This window comes from Leptonychotes weddellii, chromosome 10 (assembly GCF_054177405.1).
Source record: "Leptonychotes weddellii isolate Sample4059 chromosome 10, ASM5417740v2, whole genome shotgun sequence".
Lineage (NCBI taxonomy): Eukaryota > Metazoa > Chordata > Mammalia > Carnivora > Phocidae > Leptonychotes > Leptonychotes weddellii.
In genome coordinates this window covers 54,252,531-54,268,852 of record NC_138378.1, presented here as the reverse complement: position 1 = coordinate 54,268,852, position 16,322 = coordinate 54,252,531, and the positions used below count along the sequence as shown (strand labels likewise).

The window sequence follows — 16,322 nt, the reverse complement described above, 5'->3', positions numbered from 1 at the left end:
TAAAAAATGCCCCGAGAAAGAGAACTAATAATGGGAGAAAGTTAGGAGGCCATGGGTAGTTCTGGTAGAAATGGGGATAAGGAGGGGACAAGTGCCATGGAAGATGGCACTTGTCCACTCTAGTTGCTTCAGGGCTGGGCTCAAAAGGAGACCCTGATACGTGACAGGAAGAGGTTTGCATTTGGGGTAAACTGTTCATGTACAGGCTTTCAAATTCAAGTCATTTAAAAACTCCATGAGATATTTCAAGCATACAAAAATAATTTAAATATAGATATAGGATTTAAATAATAATAGTATAAAAATGTCACAAGTTTTATTCCCAAGCTAGGTTATAACACCCAACTTAAGAAGTATAATAATACCCAAACCTTTAAAGCTTTTCTTCTATCCTAGCTCCCTCCCCCTGCCATATAATTACTCTCATATGGTTTATATCAGTCTTTCATCTTATTTTTACCAAGATTTTACCACCCATGTATATATCATTAAACAATATATTACTTACTTTTACATGATTTTGAATTTTATATAAATAGTATCATATGTATTATACGAATTTACTGCATTTTATTAATACCTTCTCCTGTTGAGGGACTTCTTTTTCCTAAATAAATAATGCTGATGTGAACATTCTCGTATATATCTCTTCTAATGGACGTGTCCAAGAGTTTTGGTAAACAAAAAAGTAGGATAGCCTAGTCATAAAGTATGTGCATCTTCAACTTAACTAGATGATGCCAAATTATAAATTTTGAGAGTTGTGGTGTATTACATCATCACTATAACTTGCTATTGTCAGATTTTAAAGGTTTACAGAATATGAAGTGGCTATCTTGTGGTTTCATCTTGCATTTTTCTTGTTGTTAATGTAATCGAGCATCTTTTTACATGTTTATAAGCAATTCACTTCTCCCCTTCTGTGAAATGCCTGTTCATGTTCTTTGTTTAGTTTTCTGTAGGGCTGTTTGTCTTTTTCCTATTGATTTTTAGGACTTCTTTGTATATATTAATGTTAATAATTTACTGGTTATGTTACACAGTTTTAAAATTTAAACTATAACTCTTGAGTGGTGAGAGGTGACATCGACTATGCTGGGATAACTGGATAGTTACCTGCAAAAGAATGAAGTTGAACCCACTTCTTTATACCATATACAAAAATTAGTTTAAAATGGATCAAAGACCTAAATGCAAAAGCTAAAAACAATAAAACTCTTAGAAGAAAACATGAGTGTAAATCTTTGTGATCTTAGATTAGGTAGTGGTTTCTTAGATCTGACACCAACAGCACAAGCAAAGAAAAAGTAGATAAATTGGACTTATTGAAAATTTGAAACATGTGTGTCAAGGATGTCATTAAGAAGGTGAAAAGACAACCTGTAGAATGGGAAACATTTGCGACTCCTTTATCTGATAAGGGACTTATATCTAGAATATATAAAGAATTTTTACAACTCCCTAGTAAAAGGATATAACCAAATTTAAAAATGGACAAAGAATCTGAATAGACATTTCTCCTAAAAGATAAATGTGAAAAATAATCACATGAAAAGATGCTTAGCATATTAGCCAGTAGGGAAACGCAAATCCAAATTACAATGAGGAAGCACTTCACACCCAGTAGGGTGGCTATAAACAAGAAAATAGATAATAACCGGTGTTGAGGGGATGTGGAAAAAGCAAAGCCCTCACACACTGCTGGCAGGAATGTAAAATGGTGCAGCCACACTGGAAAACAGTCTGGCAGTTACCTGGAAAGTTAAACATGGCGTTACCATATGATCCTACAGTTCCACACTCAGGCTGCTGTAACAAGATACCATCGCCTGGGCGTTTTAAACAACAAACATCTCTCTCTCACAGTTCTGGAGGCTGGGAAGTTCCAGATTAAGGTGGGAGCAATTTCAATTCCTGGTGAGAACCCTTTCCCTGGCTTCAGATAGCACCCTTCTTGCTCTGCTCACGTGGAGGAGAGGAAGCCAGTTCTGGTCTCTCCTCCTCTTCTTATAAAGACTCTAATCCTGTCATTGGGTGGGGGGGGGAGTCCCACTCTCACAACCTCATCTAAACCTAATTTCTTCCTAAAGACTCCATTTTCAAATATGGGGCTTGGGGCTTCAAATAGGAATTTTGGGAAGGACATGAACATTTAGTCTATACTGGGCATATATTAAGAGAAATGAAAAGTATGCCCAAACAAAAACTTATATGTGAATGTTTACAGCAGAATTATACTTAATAGCCAAAACATGGAAATAACTCCCATGTCCATTAACTGATAAGTGGATAAATAAAATGTGGTATGTTCATACAGTGGACTGTTACTCAGCCATAAAAAGGAATGAAATAGTGATGCATGCTACAACATGGATGAACTTTGAAAACACTGTGCTAAGTGAAAGAAGCCACATATTTTATGATTCTGTTTATGTATGTCCAGAATAGGCAAATCTATAGAAAATAGATAAGTTTTTGCTTAGGGCTGGGGAAGGTGAGAGGTACAGGGAGGGGAGTGACTGATAATGGGTAAGGGTTTTTTGGGGGGGTGGATTAAAATGTTCTAAAATTCACTGTAGTGATGATTGCATATATCTATGAATATACTAAAAACCATTGACTTACATACTTTAAATGTATAAATTGTGTGGTATGTGAACTATATCTCAATAAAGCCATTATTTAAAAAACCACAAAACAACAACTGTTCAAATAGCGCATGGCACATGGGCCTGGGGTCTGATTCCCCAGATAGAGGATGTCTAGGAGCAACGATTCAGAGTGAATGCTGAAAATGGATCCAGGAAGTTAGGGAAAGACACAGTTCTGCCTTCTTGACTGGAAATGTATAGCAGGCTGGATAACTTTGAAAAATCTCTTTTTTAATATAAAACCTCTAACAAAGTTTAGTTGAGTTGGATGTTTTTTTTTGTGGGGACTGCTTAGCTATTCACAAATTTATAAATGTGTTTTTAAGCTGGCATTACTTTGGTATTTTGTTTGCTTTTTCTAGTTATCAAATGCTTGTTGGAAAATCTTGAGGAAGAAGTATCTCAGGCTGAAAATTCTCTCCTTCAGGCAGCAGCATCATTTCCACTGTATGGGCGAGTTCACTGTATAACGGGCGCTTTGCAGAGGTTATCTCTAAAGTACGTGTACCACAGATGTCTCCTGAGCATGCGTTTCTGAGCTTTAAAGCCTTACTGCAATGTGTCCTGGGAAAGGAATATATTGCCTTAAAGATAATTAAAACTTAGATTTTAAAATGTACCTGTGTACACATATTTTTATATCTTAAATATTTCATAGATCGCACAATTTTGAAGCAGATCAACCTTTTATGTAATAATTTCCATTTAAAATTTTTGAATTTTGCTTTTAGTATAAATTTCCGTACTGTCCTTGTTGCAGCAGCCTACGGTTGGTGAGTGAATGGAGACCTGTGGTAGAGAAGCTCCTTTTGATGTCTTACAGGCTTTCTGCTGTGGTGTCTCCAGTCATTCAGAGCTCCTCCCCAGAAGGCCTCATCCCAATGGACACTGATTCAGGTCAGCAAATGAAAAAAGCTAGAATTCCTATATTTTTTGCTCATTATGCCTCTCCCTGCCAAATCATTTCTTTGGGAAGATATAGAAGCTAAGTAGGTGGGTCAAGAAGCTATTTATTATGATTAGTGATATTTCTGCCACTGTAGTAATGTCTTTAATTCTTAAAAAATAACCAAAACAAATAAATAAACCAGGTGATGAGCAAGGTACTTCCTCCTCTGGGGTAAATTGGATTTTCTAATACCAGGTAGCTGCTGGGGCTGGGAGAGTGAGCAATATAAATCAGGGAGGTGCGGTTTAGTCAGAGATGGCAGCTTATTAGGAATCGGGAATTTAATTAAAACAAAAAATGGGAGGAGATACTCAAAATGCCCCATTGAACTCATGAACTTTCATCTGCCTTTTCCCTACCAACTCCTGTGTCTTTGCAAATGGCCCTACCAAAGATCTGTTTGTGCAAGTCAAGAGCCTAGGAGTGCTTGACATCTCTCTTCTGTTCCTTACATCTTGCCTGTCCTCACGTTCTTTCAGGGGTACCCCTTAAATATCTTTCAAATCTGTTTTCTTTTTATCTGCCATCTTCTTACCTTACTCCAGGCTTTTATCTCTCTTGTTTGTGTAATTCTAGGGCCCTCCCATTTGGTTTCCCCCCATCTACTCTTGGCTTCTTCCATTTTCTTTTTATACTGTATCCACAGCAATATTTTCTTTTCTTTTTTTTTTTTTTAAAGATTTTATTTATTTATTTGAGAGAGAGAGAGCATGAGAGGGGGGAGGGTCAGAGGGAGAAGCAGACTCCCCGCTGAGCAGGGAGCCCGATGCGGGACTCGATCCCGGGACTCCAGGATCATGACCTGAGCCGAAGGCAGTCGCTCAACCAACTGAGCCACCCAGGCGCCCCCACAGCAATATTTTCTACTCATATAATTCATCATGTTATGCATAATCTCTACTTAACTCTTGTGCTCTGCCCCACCCCATTTGTTTAAAATACTTGAGTGACCTCAGACTAGGTCCTCTAATAGTTGGGCTCCTGCAACCTTGCCAGTCTTGTCTCTTTTTCTTCCCAAAGTGTTCTTCATGGAGTTGTTGCGATTTAAGAGGGATTTTATCGGTATTTTCCTCCATTGTCCTTAGCAAGTGCCTGGTAGAAATAGGTATACAGTAAATATTTGTTATAATGAATAAATCAACGAATGAGCAATTCCAGAAAAGATAGGAACTAAACCCAGTGTGTGGGACACTGTAGGGGGCATATATATACCTGTACCGTAGCAACCAGAAGGGATTGGCTACGAACGGTATACATGTGGTGTTGAAATAAAGTTTGTGAATGCATTTGAGGAGTGCAAATGAGAGGCTTGTATTAAAAACACACTGAGCATATCCTAAATACCGAGTTAAAGTAACTTGGTGTTTTGTGTTTGCATAGAAAATGTTAGGTTTTGTTCTTTACTAAAAATGAATTGGCAGATTGGTGATGGTTCATGAGTAAGACACAGTTATTTGTTTATTTTGGCTGGTATACCAAAATTTGATGTTTTAGTTTTCCTACTTAAACAATACGTGGGAATAAGAAGCATCCAATCTTGGGCGCCTGGGTGGCTCAGTTGGTTAAGCGACTGCCTTCAGCTCAGGTCATGATCCTGGAGTCCCTGGATAGAGTCCCGCATCCGGCTCCCTGCTCGGCAGGGAGCCTGCTTCTCCCTCTGACCCTCCCCCCTCTCATGTGCTTGCTCTCTCTCATTCTCTCTCTCTCAAATAAATAAAATAAAATCTTTAAAAAAAAAAAAAAAAGAAGCATCCAATCTTAAAGCTAGTATTTGGATCAGGCAAGTACCAGTATATTCTGGATGAGAAATCTTGAATATTTGTCACCTATGGTGGGTAGGGCCTATAGTGTATGCTAAAATTCTGTTTGTTATTAAGTTTTAAAATGTCCGTTGGTCTCAAGAACAGTCTGTGGCCCACAGACTTTTCCTTGATTTTGCCTTTTCTTTTTTCCTCGGGTTGTCTCTGTTATTCCTGTTTCTGTCCTACATTATCTACTGTGCATTCTGAATTCCTTGAAAACATTTCCTCTGAAAGCCATAAAAAGGAATGGGTAAAATTTTATTCTGATCATCCTTTTTTTCTTAGTCTTTCCATGGTTTCTGTTTGGAACCAGTGTTATTTTTTCATGGCTGTCAAAATTTGTTTTGGCAATATTTCATGGAAGCCACAAGTGAACATAAGATGTTGGTTGAATCATCCTGATAGCCCTTTGGGTCTTTGTATCTCCTATAAGACCTAAAATGTAAGTGTATCTAGGGACACCTGGCTGGCTCAATTGGTTGAGCATCTGCCTTCGGCTCGGGTCATGATCATGGAGTCCTGGGATCAAGTCCTGTGTCGGGCTCCTTGCTCAGCGAGGAGCCTGCTCCTCTCTCTGCCCGCCGCTCCCCCTGCTTGTGCATGTTGTCTCTCTCTCTGACAAATAAATAAATTAAATCTTTTAAAAAAATGTAAGTGTATCTAATAGGTATATAAAATACCTGTTCTTTGATTTCTTAATTGGTTTCAGGTGACTGGCTGTTGTTATTTATTTTTTTTCTTAAAGTATCTGAGCCTGCCTAGCTCTTCATTCCCTCATCATCTGTTCATTCCCTTAGCCCATGTTACTAAACCTCTGCCATGAGCCAGTTTTCTTTTGTAGGTGCTGGTGACTCAGCAGTGAACAAAGTGTTGCATTCGTGGAGCTTACATTTCCTAATCCATTGAGTGCTTAAGGAATAAAAATGAAGTTCAATACAATACTAGGGCTGTAAATCATACTTAGAAAGCAGTATATTACCTAATGCATTTCAAAGTCAAATACAAAGCCTTTATCATATTCCTGAGCTATAGAAGATTTTTTTCTTTATTTTTAAGTACAGTTGACAATACAGTATTGTATTAAAGATTGTTTTTGTTGTGGTGGTTTCTTACCTCTTAAAACCAAATTACCTGAAGTTTAGTGCTCTTTTTTCACATGATTGAGCACCATATTTGAGATTCTTAGATAACACTAAGAAAAGCAATGTAAAAGAAAGAAAAGCAATGTAAATGAGATGATGGTCTTTGTCTTGCGGAGAGTTTCTGTTGTGTTGTTTTGTACTGTCTTCAACCAATTTAAAATTTTGGCCATATTTTAAAAGCACGCTCAAGTGTCATGAAGACCTTAATAAGTAATTTTCACATTATCTACCCCATGAGTCCCTTCTCATAGAGCTGATTATCAAGTATTAAAAATTATAAAATTCGGGGCACCTGGGTGGCTCAGTCAGTTAAGCGTAGGCCTCTTGATTTTGGGTCATGTCATGATCTCAGAGTCCTGAGATCAAGCCCTGTGTGGGGCTCCCCGCTGAGCATGGAGCCTGCTTAAGATTCTCTCTCTCCCTCTCCCTCTGCTCCTTCCCCCTCCCACCCCTGCTTGGCAAGCTCTCTCTCCAAAAAGAAAAAAAAAAAAATTACAAAATTGAGGGCAGATACTCCCAAGGGAAATCGCATGGGCTGCAGAACTGTGATTTATGCACTCCCTTCTCTCTCCCTCAGAGTCAGCAAGCCGCTTACAGACGATTCTGAGTGAGATTCAACCGCGAGATACTAATGATTACTTCACTCAAGCCAAAATACTCAAAGAACGTGATAGCTTTGATTTGGAGGACTTGAATGCCAGTGTGCCAAATATTGGTGCTTCAGCAGAGATCAAAGGTAGCATGTATAAAATCAACATTGTAGTATTGTAATTGGTGTTTCAGTGACATAATGTACAGAATGTTTTTTATATAGTAAATCAGGGTGCAGATGTTTGCAGAACATTTCTAGAAAATAAAGTCTTTGAGCTTATCAGTGATTTATTTTGGGGAATCTGTAAATGGTGCACCCCAGTGCAGTATATAAGGTGCTACAACAGAAAGCTTTGAGTGCTAACACCTGTCTTGGCAGCCAGGTGGTGCTCGGTCAACTTGGGTTTGGGCCGCAGTCGGCTTCTCCTAGTGATGTGGTTCACTGTGTGCGGTGAGAGTCCTTACAGTCAAGCAGCCTTTTAAGAGAAATCAACCTTATTACTCACTGAAGTGTGAGCTGCTCTGTTGTATCAAGCCTCCAGAAGTTGTGTTCTACTGCTTGTCTTCTCATTAGTTGTTATTTTATCATTTTCTGTAATTCTATAAAAAGTCATCAACAGTAATCTTAGTGACCTATTACATATTCTGCATTCTCCACTAGATGGAGATATTGTCTTATAAAAATTTCTCTGTGATTTTTTTTTTTTAATTACACAACATAACATCTAAGTATATGCTTATTGTAATAGTTTCTAGCAATACAGAGGTAAATTTGAATTAAAAACAACTTAAAGCCTTAATTAAAATTTCAATTCAGTGTTTACATTTTACCTTAAAAAAAAAAAGAACAAAAAAAAACGGAATTAAAGTTCTTCATTGACTCCCCATCCCACTTATTCTCTTTTGAGTGTATGTGCTTTTAGATCTATTCTATAATATTGATGTGTATGTACATTCACTCTTTTAGTTTAGTGGGCTTTTGAAAAACAAGTGGGTTGCTTTGTTAACTTGCCTTTTAAATTGTCTTGGATTTTTTTTTTTTAAAGATTTTTTTTTTAATTTATTTATTAGAGAGAGAGAGAGTGAGAGAGAGAGCGCAAGAGGGGGAGGGGTTAGAGGGAGAAGCAGACTCCCCGCCAAGCAGGGAGCCCGATGTGGGACTCGATCCCGGGACTCCGGGATCATGACCTGAGCCGAAGGCAATCGCTTAACCAACTGAGCCACCCAGGCGCCCGGATTTTTTTTTTTAATGTTAATACTAAAATTCTAAAAGCTAGAAAAAGAGAGTAAGCATAATTGGTGTTTATATTGGCTGTGGAATTTAAATGTATTCTGAAAGAGAATTTATATTTTCCTTTGATTTTAACAGTTTTTTCCTGCCCCTCTACTGATATAACAGCTACCTCACCAAGATGAATAATGAAATATATTTATTATAGTCGTAATTTATGGAGGACTTAGAGGCAGAAAGAGTTTGTCTCACTAATGTCTGAAAGTTAGACTTAGTTTTTGAAACGGTATTGTGTTTTATTTTAAAATTTATTTTGAAAATAGTATATTAAAAAAATACTTAGCATGATTCTTACTTAGAGCACATGCTCAACAAATGTTACTTGTTTAATCATGAATATAAATATTACAATTGGTTTGTTCAAGCAGATTGTTCTTGGGGAAATTATGAATAATCTTATTCTAAGAAACCTGGGATGTGAGTAATCAAGTGTCTAGTGTTGCAATCGATTTTTTTTTTTTTTAAGGTAAAGAAAGAAAAACATGTGATGTAACTGCTCAGATGGTGCTGGTATGTTGTTGGCGAAGTATGAAGGAGGTCGCTTTACTTTTAGGCACACTGTGCCAGCTTCTTCCCATGCAGTCCATGCCAGAATCTTCCAATGGCTTACTGACAGTGGAGCAGGTAGGGGAGCTGTTTATTCCACCTGGTATAATTTCTGGTCATGTGACTCAACTCAAACAAACATGAGTTTTGCATTTTTCTTGAATAAAATCCTACAGATGTCAACCAAAGGAAATTCACGGTAGTATAGAAATTAGACCTTGCACTACATTTCAAAACTATGGCACTTTTAGAAATAGTTTTATTTTTCTAAGTTATAAATAACTGTAGATTTTACCTTCTAACTTCAACATTGTCATTTTAATTTTTATTTTTCCATTTAACACCTGTACATTTAAATGAAATTGTTTAGTAAAACTCCACAAACCGGGGTGCCTGGGTGGCTCAGTCATTAAACGTCTGCCTTCGGTTCAGGTCATGATCCCAGGGTCCTGGGATCGAGCCCCTCATTGGGCTCCCTGCTCAGTGGGAAGCCTGCTTCTCCCTCTCCCACTCCCCCTGCTTGTGTTCCCTTTCTCGCTGTGTCTCTATCAAATAAATAAATAAAATATTTAAAAAAAAAAAGCAAACTCCACAAACCTCTTAAATTTCGTGAAGGAAAAAAAGTAATATATTGGTTGATTATGGATCTCTTGTTTCCCACTACATTGATAATAAAGTTGTAGTCCCTTTGGTTTTTTGGCTGACTTTTATTTTAAGACCACAAAGTCCATTCGCCATCTGGGACTGTTCAAGTGACTTGAGTGCAGTGTTTACAAGAAATTAGCTTACCACAAGCATTTCATTTGGAAATATTTTAGATTTATTAGATTTCTGTTTTTAATTGATTCCCTCTTCCTTTCCATATGGTTTCAACAATCTCTTTCCCACCATTTTCCAGCAAAGATCTGTAACACATACTTTCATTTTTAACCTTTTTCAAATAAAGATAATTTTTCCCCAAGGGTGTTACAACATTTAAGAACAAAACAAATATTATAGTACGCTAAATGCTGATTATTTCTATAATAACCATGTGACTAGTTCCATGGAAATAATGCTAATATTTTTATTCTCACACTCTGTGGCCATGTGCTTGCATCTGGTTAACAGCTGGGCCTGTGATACTGCAAGGCCCTGAGATGGAGACCAGCTGAGGGGAACAGTACACTGCCGGCATCATTGTGTTCCTTATTCTCTTCCAAATCAAATAGGCGTCAGTGTTCTAGAGTTACTTGCAGTCATTGCTGGTGACCAGCTGAAGTGCCAATGCCAACATCTTTGCTGAGGAACCCAGCTATGATTAATGATTACTTCACTGATGTTCACCGTCTTACTAAGAAGTAAACATGTGCTAGAGTCTCTTCACTGTTCAACTCCTCTTTTCAAGGACAAGTTAAGACATCTAGTTTTGGGGGATTTGTTGGGTAGTGTTTAAAAAAAAAATTCAGGGAAACAGATTTTGCTTTTACTGTAGTTGAGAAAGACCTGAAAGCTTCCTGTGAAAACCATCTGGCCTTGACATCTTTTCCATAGCACCCAAATCTTTTGAATTTAATTTATGTGGGAGAACCATGTTGGAATTGAGAATTTATATAAAATAAAAGAGATGTTTGTAAAAAAACCCAAAAAACAACAGCAACAATAACAGAGAGGCTCTTATAAAACAAAGAACTCTTCTAATGACTGTTTTCTTGAATAAAAAATGAGTCTTGCTTTTCTGTAAAATATTAATTTCTATTCTAGTGAGATTCAGTCATTTTTCCATGTCGCTGTTCATGTGGTGATATCACATTTTTGGTTTGAGAAGAAATTAACTCCTGAATGAGCAATCAAGAATGTCTGGGGTAACGCTGTTCCAACCTGGAAACCCTGCCACTTGTGGAAGGCTTTATTCTTGATCCTGGTGTCTTTAACTAGAAGAAATGCCTCAGTTTAGGAACATTGAGTCAATGAAAATCAAAGTCATCAAGAAATTAGTGTTATTCATATTGCTAAAGGATTCCTACTTTTATTTATTTTTTATTTATTTTTAAAGATTTTATTTATTTATTTGACAGAGAGAGACACAGCAAGAGAGGGAACGCAAGCAGGGGGAGTGGGAGAGGGAGAAGCAGGCTTCCTGCCGAGCAGGGATCCCGATGCGGGGCTCGATCCCAAGACCCTGGGACCATGACCTGAGCTGAAGGCAAGCGCTTAACGACAGAGCCACCCAGGAGCCCCGAGGATTCCTACTTTTAAACAAAACTTTTCTCCGTGAAATTCTTCTAAATTAAAAATACAACCATGTACTTAAAACTTTTGAGAGTTAAAAATATGTACATGATAGAGAAGAAGGTAATTTCCATTGGAGTGGGTGGGCCATGCCTGAGGTCCACCTTCCTTCCAAGGACACAGTCACTATTACAACACAACATCTTTTGTGCACCTATCAGCGAAACTAAGAATTTAAGAGTCAGTACCTTAGGTGAGGGTGACCATAACAGACGTGCACAGACAGAGGCAGCGAAGTGACTTGTAGGCAGGAGTCACTTTGGGGGAGAATCTGGGACTTGGATTTCTTATTCTCAAGAGTAATAATAACAACGGTGCTCTGCTTTTCTCTTAATGGATGAAGGAGGCCGTTCCATACAACCTAAAATATTGACACTCAACCCAGTGTTTCTTTTACTCTCCATTTGCCCTTTACTCTTGAAAAAGCAGGATGATCCTAATTTAAAATTTGATGTCTCAAATGCAGACAACAGGGAGGATTTCTTTTGTAGCCTGGTGCCTTTAATCCCATCCTAGTTTTGGGGCCATTTGTTGAAGGGGTGACCCCTGAAATCCTGCATACATGAGGGTGGTTTCTAACCAGCTGGCAGGCAGTGAGATCATTTTGAAGATTACAATTTGCCGCGGAATGAGAAGGACTGGTTCCCGTTTGTGACTGAGTATTCAGTGCTGTATTCACAGACTATTAGAGCTGGAAGGGTCACAGGGATGATAGGATCCAGCCCTCTTGTACAAGGGCAAACTGAAGCCCTCGGGTGTTACCTGGTTTGCCCAAGATCACAAAGCTGGCTTGTGGCAGTTGCGGGAGGGGAACCCAGTTCTCCTTTCCAGCCTGCGTTCAGACACAGCACAGTGCTGCCTTTGTTCTGAACTGCTCATTTAACTTTTCTTTAAATTTAATCTTCCCTACTTCCCCTACCCAACCAGACTTTTACAAGCAACAGGACAGTAAGGCAACTTGCTACTGAGCTTTTTAGCAAATGATTCATTTCCCTAAATCACTTCTTGCAAAGCAGTGTGTCCTCCACGGCTTCAGCAAGAGGAAAATGTGTTCATTCAGAGGCAAGTCTGACTTTCCTCCTGCAAGGTAATCACCTAATGAAAGGTTCTTTCATAATGTCCCTGTACAAGAAGCAGAGATAAAACCAACTTTGAGGGATGTAAGTCGAGACCCTTAAAGAGTGGGCAGTACGCGCAACCTTATCTCACAACTTCCTGGCTGGTATGTGTCTAGGCTTCAAGCTGGATGTTTTGCTGATGTAGAGCTTTTGCTTGATACATTTTGTTGATCCTCTTTCCAAGGGATATTGGATACCCAGTGCCTGCTTATTTTTTTTAAACCACTTCCTCTATCTGGAGTATCAATTCATATATTTATATATTTCCTCTAGTATTCCTAAAAAGAAGCTTTGGGGTAGATTTTTCATACCTGCTTTCCTTTGCTAGTAATTATCGCCACAGAAATCACCTGAACAAAAATAATTACCAACAATTAAATTAGCTATTTTTAAAAATTCCTACGTGTAGATTCTGTTGTAATTTTTAGGATGTACATGGCTAAATGGGTTTACACATTTTTCTCAATGTCTTTTGTTACTGTGTTAGGTTTTCCGTAATGGACAACAGGGGATATATGTTTATTAGCATCTGTAAGTCTTAAAGAAATTGCCTTTTGTGTTTTGCCAGAGTTTATTTTTTAGAAATTATGAGTAAGTATTCATTGAATTGTACTGAATGCAGTTTACCATTTTTAAGCTATGAAATGGAATTAAACATATCTTTTAGTCACCTGTTGATTGACTGCTGTACTACAAGGGTGTTGTGGGAACATAAAGAAATGTAATATGTGGTTCTCTGACCTCGAAGGGCTTAGAAATGTAATAAGGGATGCAAGACAAATTCATTTTTAAAAGTTAGACTAAAGGACACCAGTTAAAAGGGCACATGGTTAAGAATTTGCTAGAAAGCAAAGAATAAACTGCTGGTAAGAAGATGTCTAAATACCAGAAAACTATTTTTTTAAAAGATTTTATTTACTTGAGAGAGAGAGAGAGAAGAGAGAGAGAGTGCACACGCGCGCACAAGCATGAGCGGGAGGGGGGTAGGGAGGAAGAGGGAGAAGCAGACTCCCCATTGAGCAGGGAGCCCAATGTGGGGCTCGATCCCAGGACTCTGGGATCATGACCTGAGCCGAAGGCAGATGCTTAACCGACTGAGCCACCCAGGGCCCCTAAATACCAGAAAACTATTATCTTTGTTGTTATTATGTAGGGGAGCAATGTTTGGGCTTTGAAGAATCCCCACTGCTAGTAAGAAATCCCTATAATAGAGAATGTACAGTTTAAAACATTAATTATCTTACTGTCCTCTAAACTTTTATAAACTGTTCTATTTAACCAAAGTGGAATTAATGACATTCCTAAGGTTATACGAGGTAGCTGTGTCCTAAAGTCAAAATTAAAATTAAGGGATTAAGTCTCAATACTTGATGATACAAAATAAAAACAAAAACAGACATTTACTGTTTGCTAGTCTGCCAGGTGCTCTGCTACATGCTTGTATGTGTAATCTGACTTATTTCTCAGAATAATCCTATGAAGTAGGTTCTAGTTTTAGCCCCATTTCACAGGTGAAGGAACTGGCTTAATTAGCTTATATTAGTAAGGAGGCTGAGTAGGGTTCCTGAACTCAGCCCTCCCGGCTCCAGAGTATCACAGCTTAACCACTGCATATGCTTTTGTAGAAACGTTCCACCAATACTTAAATCCTCTTGGGTTTATCTACTTTAGAATGAGTGGAATTAGCCTTGATTTTTCAGCTGTATTTCTATCGATAAAGGACAAATTTTTAAAAATGTATTTAAATTTGCCCTTTGTGGGTTTTAGGCTCTAGATGAGCATTTAACTCCCCTAATTTGTCCACTGGTGAGTTATAGATGCCTAAAGACATGGCATGTAGCTATTTTCCCCTATGGAAAATACCCTGTAAATCTAGAAAGCATGTTAATTGGCCTGTAGAAATGGGTTTTATGAAAATTTAGAACCAGGATCTGCTAAATTTAAAAAGTTAGTAACTAGAATTTAATTTTAAGAATAAAAATCAGGGGTTCCTGGGTGGCTCAGTCGTTAAGCGTCTGCCTTCGGCTCAGGTCATGATCCCGCGGTCCCAGGATCGAGCCCCGCATCGGGCTCCCTGATCCGCGGGAAGCCTGCTTCTCCCTCTCCACTCCCCCTGCTTGTGTTCCCTCTCTCACTGTGTCTCTCTCTGTCAAATGAATAAATAAAAATCTTTAATTAAAAAAAAAAAAGAAATCAGTGCCCCCCCCTTTTTTTTACCTTTTTACCTTTATTCCCTTTTAAAAATCTTGAGATGTATGTTATTCATTAAGAAAATATTTTGTGAAGACATCATCCATGTTTTTGTGAACTTTAGATAGGACTTTAGTAGCATCTAATAAAAAGGCAATTGGTTCAGAGCTTTCAGAGGACTTCTGCATTTTAAAAATAAATTTAAAAATCCTGTTTCTGGGGGCACCTGGGTGACTCAGTCAGCTGAGCCTTTGGCTTGGGTCGTGATCTCAGAGTCCTGGGATCAAACCCAGCATTGAGCTCCCTGCCTCAGCAGGGAGTCTGCTTCTCCCTCTCCCTCTGCACGCCCCCCCACTCGTGCTCGCTCTCTCTCTCTCAAATAAAAAAAAAAATCTTTAAAAAAAATTCTATTTCTGGTTCTGACTGTTGTCATTAATTTTCTAAGTTGTTTGGGTCAGATCTGTTTCTTGTAGCCTGATTATCCAATGGGAGGTGTCAGCATGGCCCTTTTCCCTGTCCAGCTGCCACACTGCCCTGCTGACTCCTCCTACCCTTGGTAATGGGGTCCATGTCCAACTTGCAACCTTGTCTTCCACTGTTTTCTAGTATGAAACCTTAAGGTCATTCAGCCAGGTCTGCTAACCTTCACTTACATATTCTGTGTTCATTCATATAGAAAGATCCGGTAGTGTCTGGGAGGTAGCAGGGACTTAATAAATGCTCATTCCTTCTAGCCACCCAGCCTCTTCCCATGTTCGTTACCCTCTTCCATTTTGGTCCACCCAAGTATATCCAGTTCAAGGTCTAACCATGAAGCTTCTTGTAATAATTTATTCTAGGGCAGAAGGATCTTTCATTTCTTGGAGCTGTTAGGCATCTGATGGGTACCATTCAGCATATTGGTTTTGTCTGAACTGAAAGCCTCTTGAGGACAGATGTCCTGTTTTATTCCTCCCTGTCTACCCTAGCACTAAGCTGCTAAGCATTTGGCTGGGTGCTAAAGAAATATTTACTGATTGGGGGCGCCTGGGTGGCTCAGTTGTTAAGCGTCTGCCTTCGGCTCAGGTCATGATCCAAGGGTCCTGGGATTGAGCCCCGCATCGGGCTCCCTGCTCAGCGGGAAGCCTGCTTCTCCCTCTCCCACTCCCCCTGCTTGTGTTCCCTCTCTCACTGTGTCTCTCTCTGTCAAATAAATAAATAAAATCTTTAAAAAAAAAAAGAAATATTTACTGATTGTCAGACACTGTATACTCTCTTCAAAGGCAAGAATTCATAGTATTACCTAGGTGAGTTTGTTGGGAGATTATGTTCAGAATGAAATGAGGGAAAACTGTCTACTTCCACTTGTATTCTTAGAACCTCATTCTGTTTCCTGAGGCCAGGATTACCTAAAATTGAGGTCCATCCTTGAGAAGACCCATGTACTGGTCACACTTCTGAGATCTTTGATTTTATTATATGCTTTTTGGTTTAGGTTCCTTTAAACAGGATAAAGGAAGCTGAACATCAAATCTTTGCTTAAGAACTAGATGGTGAACTGTTTTAAGTTCACAGAGAAGCACTTTAACAGTTAACATTTGTGTTTTCCTGAAGTATGTTTTACTATCTGTAACATTTTAGAAAAAAAAATTAAGGAAGTTAGACCCCATCTTTATGACTTGCTGTTTTTATTTTCTGTGGCTTAAAATACCTATTCTTAGAAATCTTCTTTTATTTCTCTAATAATAGAAATGATACTCACAACAAGTTAGCTGAGTGAAGTTCTGGTCCT

The 16,322-nt window shown here is 38.5% G+C and overlaps 1 protein-coding gene across 15 annotated transcripts in view; it reads left to right on the top strand.

Moving 5' to 3' along the window:
* THADA (THADA armadillo repeat containing) overlaps nucleotides 1-16,322 on the top strand; it is a 328,075-nt gene that overhangs the window by 40,069 nt on the left and 271,684 nt on the right. For 10 of the 15 annotated variants that reach the window (XR_014149251.1, XM_081833467.1, XM_081833468.1 and 7 more), the window contains 4 exons: nucleotides 3,014-3,149; nucleotides 3,412-3,548; nucleotides 7,122-7,283; nucleotides 8,893-9,050. Coding sequence is in view for 14 of the 15 variants with exons in the window: in XM_081833467.1 (XP_081689593.1) it covers nucleotides 3,014-3,149; nucleotides 3,412-3,548; nucleotides 7,122-7,283; nucleotides 8,893-9,050 (593 nt within the window). In the remaining variant the exon portion in view is untranslated. The remainder of the gene's footprint in view (nucleotides 1-3,013; nucleotides 3,150-3,411; nucleotides 3,549-7,121; nucleotides 7,284-8,892; nucleotides 9,051-16,322) is intronic. The other 5 variants (XM_081833472.1, XM_081833471.1, XM_081833470.1 and 2 more) reach the window with 5 other exon arrangements.